This window comes from Cimex lectularius, unplaced genomic scaffold (assembly GCF_000648675.2).
Source record: "Cimex lectularius strain Harlan isolate CLEC.00 unplaced genomic scaffold, Clec_2.1 scaffold147, whole genome shotgun sequence".
NCBI classification, from domain to species: domain Eukaryota; kingdom Metazoa; phylum Arthropoda; class Insecta; order Hemiptera; family Cimicidae; genus Cimex; species Cimex lectularius.
In genome coordinates, this window is record NW_019392851.1 from 297,707 (window position 1) to 308,673 (window position 10,967).

At 32.3% G+C, this 10,967-nt stretch overlaps 1 protein-coding gene across 3 annotated transcripts; it reads left to right on the plus strand.

Moving 5' to 3' along the window:
* The first annotated feature begins 5,033 nt into the window (after positions 1-5,033).
* LOC106666744 (pupal cuticle protein-like) lies at positions 5,034-8,951 on the plus strand. Of its 3 annotated transcripts, none has more exons than XM_014394152.1 (5): positions 5,034-5,056; positions 6,640-6,773; positions 6,837-6,995; positions 8,274-8,377; positions 8,426-8,951. In XM_014394152.1, exons 1-5 carry the CDS (start codon positions 5,045-5,047, stop codon positions 8,863-8,865), a joined length of 849 nt encoding a protein of 282 aa, XP_014249638.1. In that variant the 5' UTR covers positions 5,034-5,044; the 3' UTR covers positions 8,866-8,951. The 3 variants fall into 3 exon arrangements, with proteins under 3 accessions (XP_014249638.1, XP_014249648.1, XP_014249630.1); XM_014394162.1 differs by having other exon boundaries at positions 8,450-8,951; XM_014394144.1 differs by having other exon boundaries at positions 8,274-8,951.
* The last annotated feature ends 2,016 nt before the right edge of the window (positions 8,952-10,967 follow it).

Genomic DNA, 10,967 nt, shown 5'->3' on the forward strand with positions numbered 1-10,967 from the left:
TTGCAGAATCTGCATGTGCCATCTTGGATTGTTCCAATTTTCTATAAGTGTCCATTTAATCTGCAGGTCCTGTTAAGAATTAATTCATATATTATATATATGTATATAAATATACATATAAACAGCATGTTCAAACTGGAAATCAGTGAGAAAAAAACATCCGTCTTACCTAAAAACTAATTTGTATCGATTTCCATAAAAGTTTCTGTAAGATCGAACTGTTCTTGAATAGTTGATAGTTCAAACATTTGTCTAATATAAATTACTTTTATTTTAAGAGATGCAGTAAAGAAATAAACATAAATGGTACTGCAACATAATTCACAGTCCAGGTACATTCAAGAGAGGAGAAAATGTCCCAGACTTTATCCCGGCACAAATTAGTAGACTTGCTTAATTAAACCGCCTTGATTAAAATGGATTATGCCATGTGAGCTGACAACCAAGGTTTGCTTTTATTTTTGTATTTTATTTTTTAGGAACCTTACCTCGTAGAGTATTTCATTTATTTTAACGTATGTACTAATTTGTCTATGACTTGTTCCTGTCCGTATTCCGAGGAAAAAGATAAAATGAGTGAAAATGAAAGATAGACTGAATAGATAGTGAAGTAGGAATAACAGGTGAAAAAGTATGCAAAAATTTTAAATAGTGACACATAGGAGAAAAATGAAAAAAAAAATGCTGAAATACTAGGTAAAAATTCAAAAATGTTTAAAAAGCAGTAATGAGAGGGAAAGAAAAAAAAAGGAAGTAATAGAAATGGACTAAGAGAGGAATGGAAAGAATCATAAAGAAAAAGTTAGACGAAGAAACGGAGAGAGAAAGAAGAAGAATGCAAGAATATACTGACTGACTGGAACAAAAGAGAAAAAACCGCGTGTGGATGAAAGAAAGGGTTAAAAAGGATGATTAAAAAAGAAAGGAAGAGTGATGGAAAAATAGGAAGCGAGAATTGAAGAGAGATTTATAGATGAATAGTCAGAAGGGGAGTGAGGGAGATACGGAGAGATAGCTACTAGAAAGGAAGTAAATGGAGTACGGTAGCAAAAAAATACATATTAGGCTAGGAAAGAAACAGTCTGTAAGAGAGAGGAGGAATATGACTGAATAAGTAACAGAATGAGAATGAAAGAGATTGAATTGGGTGGAGTATGAACAAATTCACAATAGGATAATCAACAAACAGTGACAAAGGGAAAGAGAAAAAAAGATTAGGTAGAAATAAAAATACAGAAGTAAGAGAAAATGAGACTGACGAGGACAAAAAATGTGAATTAAGTTGTATATTTTTTTTTATTTATGTTAGAAAACATATCCATGTTGTTTTGTAAACAAAAAAGTAAAAACATTACATGTTTACATTCATTTGGAAGTTTTGGGAGTTTAAACCCATCTTCTGCATCCATACTTTTTACAAAATGACAAGTATAACATAGATATTCACATTTGACATTTTATTAAAATGTTTATTAGATTGTATTAAATTTATACAAAGTATTGCCATCTTGCATTTGTAATTTAAGTTTATTTATATACATTTATCTATTATTTCTAAGTAATATTTAAAAAAAAAAATACTTTCCAACAAGCCACATACCCAAAATGGAAGAAGGGTATCTATTGTTTTTTAAATGAGCCGTTTTGTTTTTTTCAGAATGATTTTTTCAGAAATCTAATTTTTTGGTGTATTTTTAATCATATGCATTTTTTCATAATAATTTTAATGTGTGGTGATAAGTGACCGCTAGTCAATGATTATTAAGAATTCGTGAGATGCGGTCTGGTGTGATGTAGGTTTCAGAAAAGCATTTTCTTTATCGATCTTTATTGAGATCATCTTCAGGGCCTGGGATGTTTAAATTTAAAAAATGCTTGTAAATCTCAGGCCCTGAAGATGATCTCAATCAAGATCGAAACGTTGGCATGATAAAGAAAATGTTTTTCTGAAACCTACATCATACCAGACCGCATGTCATGATTTCTTAACAATAAGTTTAATTTATTTTAGATTTTTTACAATTTTTATTTACATTAAGGACGTTTTTTTAGCCTTAATATATTTTATGTTTGCCTCGAATTTAAAATATTGAATTTTTTTATTTGTTTTTTTATTAGATTTTAAAATAAATTTAATTATTATTTAATATCGGAAATAAGGACGTTTGGTTATAATTAGTTTTTTCACTTGTTTTTGTAATATATATGCATTGCAAGATATGTCTTTTACAATCTCTTTGTACTTCCTTACTCTCTTTACAATCTCGCGCCTGTTTTGTTCAAATCCAAAATGTGTGGATTTTTATGTTTTGAGCAATTTATATGTAAAGAGGGCTGGGTTATTTTTGTATATTTCATATCATTTCTACGGTTCGTTAGGTTTAGATGTAATTTTTCAGAGTATGGTATACTGCGCCCTTTAAGAGCTATTGTATCCCCAGTTCTCTGCCTAAAGCATCGGTGAGTCCTATTTCGTCAAGAATAGGCCAGGTTTCAGTGGTTGTAGCTCTTCTATGGTCACATTATACATCCCAAAACATCTCCTGCGGGCTAATGTAGCTCTGCAGTTTGTTAGTAAATGTGTTGGTGTCTCTTCTGCCTCCTTGCAGAATCTGCATGTGCCATCTTGGATTGTTCCAATTTTCTATAAGTGTCCATTTAATCTGCAGGTCCTGTTAAGAATCCTGTTAGGATTTGCAGTCTGTTCCTATTTCCTACGGTTCGTTAACTGGTTACCGATACTTTTTTTTTTACCTAGACATATTTTATCACAGTCATATTGAGTAATTACATCATTTTTGACAAATCTTTCTGGTATCTACTATTCGGGGGAATATAAACTCTTTATTTTATTTTGAGACTTTTACAAAATTATATATAATCAACATCATATATTTTAAAATTCTATTTTTTCTGATATATTGTTCATAAAACATTTTTTTTTAGTTGGTCAGCAAATGATTAGTTAGAAGTCGACAAGGTTTTGTAATGAAATCGTTTATTATCATACTTAGTTAACAGGTAGGGAACCTCCCATAGCGATACCGAATAATTGTCTATAAAAAACGTTTTCAAATGAAAAGTATTGTTTATTACAAATTTTTAAGTCTTTGATGTAAAGGTCAATTTTTTTATGTAGGAATCTGTTTCTATTACTAACCAAGTTTTTTAAATAATGTCATAGGTTTAATTAAGAGGAATATTAGGAATCATTGCGACAATATCGAAGAACAAAAAAAATCCATTTTAACTTTTTATCTGAAATTTGAAAAATATTTCTAATATCGAAAGGATTATCGTTGTTAATTTTTTTAAATAATTTTGCTGAATCTTTGTTATGCTGCTTATATATAATGTTCCACAAGGGAAAATTGTACGTGGGGATGTGAAGTTAGTTGACTATTTCTTTTTTATTTAAGATTTTATGTTTTATAAGTTTTTCTAAAATTTGATGGTACTCTTTTTTTTTAATCTTCAGTTGGATTCATAAAAGTTCTGTATAGATTTTTATTGCTTAAAATGTATAGTATTTTTTACATTTGTATAATTCTTCATTTAAAATCAGTTTTATTGTCTTATCAGCTTATACAGTATGATTATTAATTGTGCTTGATAAATATTAAGACCAATTAAATCCATTATGTGTAATGGTCTATTGACCAAATTACTTCTTTCAATTAATTATTCTTTTTATGTAAGGTCTTGGTTGAAATGAAAAAGTTAGTGTCCCGAGCGGGATTCGAACCCACGACCTTCGGCTCAATTAATACTAATAATAATAATAATAATAATTCAAAAGGTGTGTTGAGATGGAGAGATGGTGTCCGAGTGGATCGAAGTCACGATAGCTCAAGTGGTAGAGCAACGGCGTATTTAGCCTAAGGCCGTGGGTTCGAATCCCCCTCGTAACACTGACATTTTTATATCAACCAAGACCTTACATAGAATCAATAAATAATTGATGATTAAAGAAGTAACCTGGTCAATTGACCAGGAAAAGTAAATGGATTTAAAAAATAATAATGAATTTTATTATTACCTTTTTATTATATATTATTATATTTTTGTTTGTTACATTTATATTATTAAATTGTATTGTACCTATTGAACAGAATATAATAAGTTTTTCAAGACTTATTAGATCTCAACGTGTAGTAAAAACAAGGGCAGTTAATTTAAAATAATAATAAATCATTAAAACTCTGTAAGCTACATAAAGAGAACATATAATTTATGTCTGTTAAAATAAACGCGGCATATTATTTTATTACCTTACCAAAGTTGCAATTAACATTAATTTTCTAGTGTGAATATTAATATTGAAAATGTGGCTCATTCAAAGTGACGTTACGTATAAGAGAAAAGGTATTTCTGAAATATTTAAGACAAAACATAGAAATTCCATTTATTTTGTTTTTCAAATCAGCAAATTTTCAAACAGGGAAAATAATAAGGGTCTTAATATTTCGTCCTGCAACATCTTTCAGATATTCTTTAGAGGGAAGTGACCATTTTTTTACGAACGTAATTGTTTTATAGTAAAAAAACATAATAATCTTCAATCATTTTCGTCCAATTCCATAATGATAAAGTTTGTATCATAGTTTATTATGGTAAAATTATTGGATATTTTCTTCAAACCAATAAGTTCAAAATATCCAACCAACTGAATAAGTTCAAAATATACCATAAATGCGTATATATTATTATTGTCAATGACAAACTGACCGGGTGGAGGTTAAATTGTGATGTAGAACTAACGGATTGTACATCGTGCCCTCTTTATTAAGTTAAACTCAACAATTTGCTATAGGTCAAGTCAGAAAATCATTAGAAATTTGACGTCCTCATGAATGGAATGTATTCCCTGAAAACTTTACGAAAGTACTGAGTGTTATTCTTTCTTTCAAATTATACCTTACGAAGGGGAAGTTCGCGTAGACAAGAATAGGAACTACGCGGAGACAGGATAGTGGGGGATTTTGTCCACTATATAACTAGCCTGGCGGTCTCTACCCTTCAGAACAGTTATAGCAGTTTCACAATGAACCCTATGGTAAGTCCAGTTACCTACAGCATACAAAAAATTACATATTTTCTAACTTGGCTAAAGTGTCAAGCATTCATCAACTTTGTTGGTCAGAAGTACAATTAGAAATCAACCTTCACTTGCATTTAATGAACGACATGTCTGAAATTTCTTGCTCCATGATATTGATTTTTTTACAGGAAAGATTAACTAAAAAGGCATTCTTTTTTAAAGGAAACGTATATTTTTTTTTAGATTTACATTACATATAATGACATAATGGATTTTCGATAATTCTACAAAACTTTAAGACAAACACATGTTAGTTTTTATGCATTTTTAATATTATGTACTTTTTTTGGCACATTATTATAAAACGAGAAGATTTTAAATACAATTTCTTAAGAGATAGAAAGTTCATAACTTTCAAAAAATTGATATTTCAACCTGTTTTTAATGGATGGCATCTAAATAACAAAACAGTATTTATGATGTTTCTAATTTATGTTGTATCTATTCTCACATATAAGAAAAAATATTGTAATATATATTTAATTATAATGTAAGCATTTATGAAATATTATTAAAAAATCGCAAATTTTATATGTACAATATTAGTGACTTAATTGATAGTAATGTCCCAGATTCATTAAAATTTAGATAAATTATTATATCAATTAAAAATTAATTACTTTAAAAATTATCATATGAATAAGACAAAATTTGGTCGATTTGATGTTATTAATATGTAATTCATTTTCCAATTTTGGTAATTGCTCAATTCATTAATTTTAAATTAGGATTGAATTTTTTTTATTATGATTATATTTGTAAGAAGAAATTTTATTATCAATGTGTTTGTGTTCTCTTATTATTATGTTAAGGAATATCATCCCTTTTAGTTCATTTGAATAAAAACGTCACAAACTCGGCTTGTAAAAAGCAAAATCAATACTAAATAATTGCTAAGAAAATATTGTACATAAAAACATGAAACTAAAGACAGCTTAACATGAGTCTGAATTAAGTTCCGAAATTCGGAAGTTGATACATCTATGAAAAATATTCATTCACAAAAAAAGAGGAAAAAATTATGAGTAGTTTATAATTGACTCAAAAAATTGCTTAAACATTTTTCGTACTTTGACTGCACATAATCCAATGACATGATATAATTTATATTTATTTAGAAATCGTGAGATGCGGTCTGGTGTGATGTGGGTTTCAGAAAAACATTTTCTTTATCGTGCCAACGTTTCGATCTTTATTGAGATCATCTTCAGGGCTCAAAGTGTTTGTTTTCTGTGTAATTGTGCCATTTTTGCGGTCGTGTCGAGAGTGAGATATATTTTATCTTAAAGAGACAGAGCCGAATAAAAATAGTTTACTTTCACGCTCATTTGCTCGATTTGTCCTTCGGTCCAATTTTTATTCAAGGCATGTTGAAATTAATTCAAGGGCGGTAGTTTTTTGACGAAGAAGAATTTGAATGTGTGAAAATAATGATGATTGCATCAGAAAGACTTTTTTCATTTTTACTGAACGTGTTTTTGTTTTACTCTTTTAAGAATATGATTTTTTTTCATAGTTTAATATGTTTTTAACTTTAGGTAGCAGTGCTTTTGGGATTCGCCGCCTTTGCCGCGGCCAGCCCACAATGGGGACACGGACCTGTCGCCGACACCCCCGAAGTAGCTGCCGCCAAGGCCGCCCATTTCGCCGCAGTCGCTAGGGCTTCTGGACAGTAAGTCGATAAAACTTTCAATTTTAAGAATTATTTATTAATTTACTTTTTTTGCCCCTCTAGACAAGGAGGTTACAACGGTGCTCCCGCCCAGAGCTGGAATCACGCTCCTGCTCAGAGCTGGAACCCAGCCCAAAACTGGAACGGTGCCCAAGAAGACGATGGTGAATGGCGCGACGACACCCACCTCTACGACCAAGGAAACAGCGGTGCTCAGGCTCAGTAAGTATCAGTACTTATTAATAATTTAATACTTAATACTTATCAGTAAGTAATTCTTTCACCAAATTTTTTTAAAATTTGTTAGCAGTGCAAACTTTCTTTTGTGCGTCTAAACATGAAGAACTAATGGTGATATACCAATACACCTCATTCTCTGTATGTAAGGGTTTAAAATTATTTTTGAAGTGTAGACATTTTTTTAATTACAGAAAAACGAAGATTGAATACAATCAGGCCATAAGGCAAAATAGAACCAGTCACAGAATGCATTCTTTTTTATCCAAGACCCAACGGCTACCGTTCGTTATTTGATTTAAATGAAGTTCTAACTTCTATTGCCGCAGCACTTGAAAAGCTTCTTTCGACCTGGTTTTACAATGTACAATTGTTCTTTTCAATTTTGACAACAAAGCCGTCAATTATTTTGTAAAAACCAACGGTCAAACCTTACACAATCCTATTCGTCTTGCTTTTACAATAGATGAGAAAGTTTCAGGAGATTAAAAGTTCAACAAAAAATGTTTTTTAATATAACAATAATTTAAAACAGACAATCTCACATGACGGTAAGATTTATTTCCTAATTTCCCTATATTTTAACATGTATCACTTCCATGATGTTTAACGAACTTAAAAGAATTTTAAGGAAAAAACAAATAGTATCCTTTCAATGAGCTGGTTTATTAGATTATGATTAGCACAATCGTTAGGAATCAAGTCCTGAAAAACACAAGTTTCTAAACTGCCTGATGAAATTGGATGTCTTAGTTTATTGAAAAAAAGTATTTCATTTTTTCGGCAAGGCAGCTCACCACTTGCGGTTCAATGATGACTTTGAAAACCAGTAAACAATGGTAAGATGGCTTAGCAGTAATTGAAACTGATCTGAGTGACTTTGATAAACCTTTTGGTTAGATCAAGAAAAGTACTAGCTCTATCTAGTTGTAGTTCCATAGGAGAAGAGGTAAGGCAGATTCTCTCTGTTCAGTCTCTGTGATGGCTATGACATACAGATTATTAATTGGCCTGTCAGTTGATCAGTGTATGCTTCTTTAATGTTTGACTAACTCATTTCAAATTAACTTAGTGCTTCCTTCCAGGGTCCTTAACATGGATTCGTTTAGTGGTGGCTATTATAGCAAAAGTTTTTTTCAAATGGCCTGTAATTGAAGCAGTTGTTATTCTCATTCCTTTTGAGTTGACCTTTTTGAAACGATTCTTTTTTGATGAGTACACTAATTGTTTTATGTTGGATTAATTCAGGTCAAACATTTTCAGATGGTCTGGTGCTTACCATGGAGGTCAGGAAGACGATGGACAATGGCACGACGACACTCACCTCTATGATAACGGAGTCGGACAAAACGCCGGACAATGGGCTGGTCACAACGCCGGACAATGGGCTGGCCGTAATGCCGGTCAATGGGCTGGTCACAACGCCGGACAATGGGCTGGTCACAACGCCGGACAATGGGCTGGCCGTAATGCCGGTCAATGGGCTGGTCAGAACGCTGGACAATGGGCTGGACACCAACAACAGCCCCATTTGGTGAACGGTGAAACCCCTGAAGTCGCTGCCGCCAGAGCTGCTCACCTCGCCGCTCACTCCGCCGTCGCTCATGCTGCCGGCTCCCACCGTTACAAGAGAGGAGTATACGCCGTAGCTCCCGTCGCCACCCTCCACTCCGCTGCTCTCGTCAGCCCCGTCGTCCACACCCCCGTCGTCCACACCCCCGTCGTCCACACCTCTTTCGTCCACACTCCCGTCGTCCACACCCCTGTCACTCACACTTCAGTCGTCCAAACTTCTGTCGTCCACACCCCAGCCGTTCACCACGGCTACTTTGCCAAATTTCACGGCCTTTGGTAAGACGTGACAAAGTGCAGCCGATCTCTAAAGTATTTATTGTAAATTTCCAATACTCCGATTTTGAATAAACTTTATAGTTTTTTATACTTCTTTCTGTCATTACTTATAGTTAATATCTGACATTCCTTATATCACTATTACAAAGAAGTTTTTTCTCCAACGCTTCAAAATGTTCACATTATTCCTATTAATAAGAGCTTTAGCAAAGGCCGTGTTTTCACATATCAAATTTAATAATTGGTTGCCTGTAATTAAACCATATAAACCATAACTGTACTTCAGCCAACCAATACATGACCTATGATGTTTTTGTACATCAGCAATATTTTAAAACTATAATCTATATATAACTATAATTATTTAATAGTTTAGCAGTTAATATTATCTTATTATAGTTTTATGCTATATCAATATTTCCCTCTTGGAAAAAGATTGTTGCACTGAATACAACTGAGAACTAAATGAAGTGGGAGTTAGAAACTTATCGTTAAAGTCATTTTAAGAAGGCAAAACGCGAAATGGAGTGATGGCGTTATTAAAAAGAAATTGAGAGAGATTGAGCAAGATACATAAAGAAAAAGAAATTTACTAACAATAAGTTAGGTAAAATGGCAGAAGATGGGCCAATGACTGGAACAGGGATACTACTTGACCAAATTTCACGGCCTTTGTTAATAGGTGGCAAAGTGTACCCGATCTCTGAAGTATTTATTATAAATTACCAACACTCCGATTTTCAATTTTTTTATATTTTGTACATTATTTTCTGTTCTTACTTATTGTTAACATCTTACACTCCTTATGACACTTTACCAGAATAAATTTTTCCTCCGTCCCTTCAAAAATGTTCATATTATCATTATGAATTAGAATAATAGGAAATGATGCCAATTGGAATATCAAATAATTCCAATAATAATTGGTAAACTAAAATTAAACCATATAACTGTACCTCAGCCAACCTGTACATAAAAGAATATGTCCTTATGATTGCTTTGTACACCATTAGTATTTTAAAAGTACGGACAGACCTCATTATTTAGAAGTATTGAATCTTGTATCATTATATGACTCTTGGAATAGATTTATGCTCGGAACACAAAACATCTATATAAAACCGATGATAGTGCGAAACAAACAAAGTGGGAGTTGGCGACGTAACAATGAAGTTACCCTAAAGAACAAAAAGAGAATGGAGTGATAGCGAGATGCAAAGAAAAAAAAGTCAGCTGCAGAGACAGTGATAGACAGATAGATAGAGATAGAGAAGGAGAGAGAGTGTGTGTGAGAGAGAGGTCAGTTTGAGAATAAGAAAAAGGTAAGCACAAAGACTGGAGATATAAGACAGCTGAGTGGAAATGAAAGAAAAAGAAACAAATAAAAAGAAGTAGGAATCAAACACGGAATAAAAAATAAGGGGAAAAGTAATTACAGGGTGAAGAAGAGAAAGAGATATAAAGAAAAAGGGAGTTATTAAGATCGGCAGAATGGCTTAACAAAAACTGCATAGTGAGGGAGAGAAATAAAAGAAAACAGAAAAAGTTAAAAATTTAGAATGAGACACAGAAATAAGAGAGAAAGAAAAAGTCCCTGATTGAAACAAAGAAAGATGGATTGGTTGCAGAAGAAAGAAAGGGTGAAAGAATAATGTTATATAGTCAAAACGAAAGAAATAGAAAACGTGTAAAAATGTTCTGAATGAGGTAGGAACAAAGAGTAAAAAACCTTGTAAAAGAAATAGAGAGTGCGACTTGTGGAAAACTAAGTGAGAGAGGGTGAGAGGGAGGGATAAAGATTAGTTAAACAAAAAGACCCAAATTGGTGTACGATCATAACAAAGTGAGTACATGAAATAAAGCAAGATAAAGATGGAATAGAAGTGAAAGAACCGTGTAGAAGAATGAAAGATGAAATGTTGAGAAAACTCCTTTTTATGGGGCTATATAAAGGGCTATCCTTTATATAATTTATCCTGTAGTGAATTTGTAATGAATGTCCTCTCCTTCTTGGCAATTTTTATTGCCAATACGTATTTCTGGTCGAATGCAGTTACCCGTTTTCACAACATATGGAAAGATTGCACTGCCAAAAATTAGTTCAAA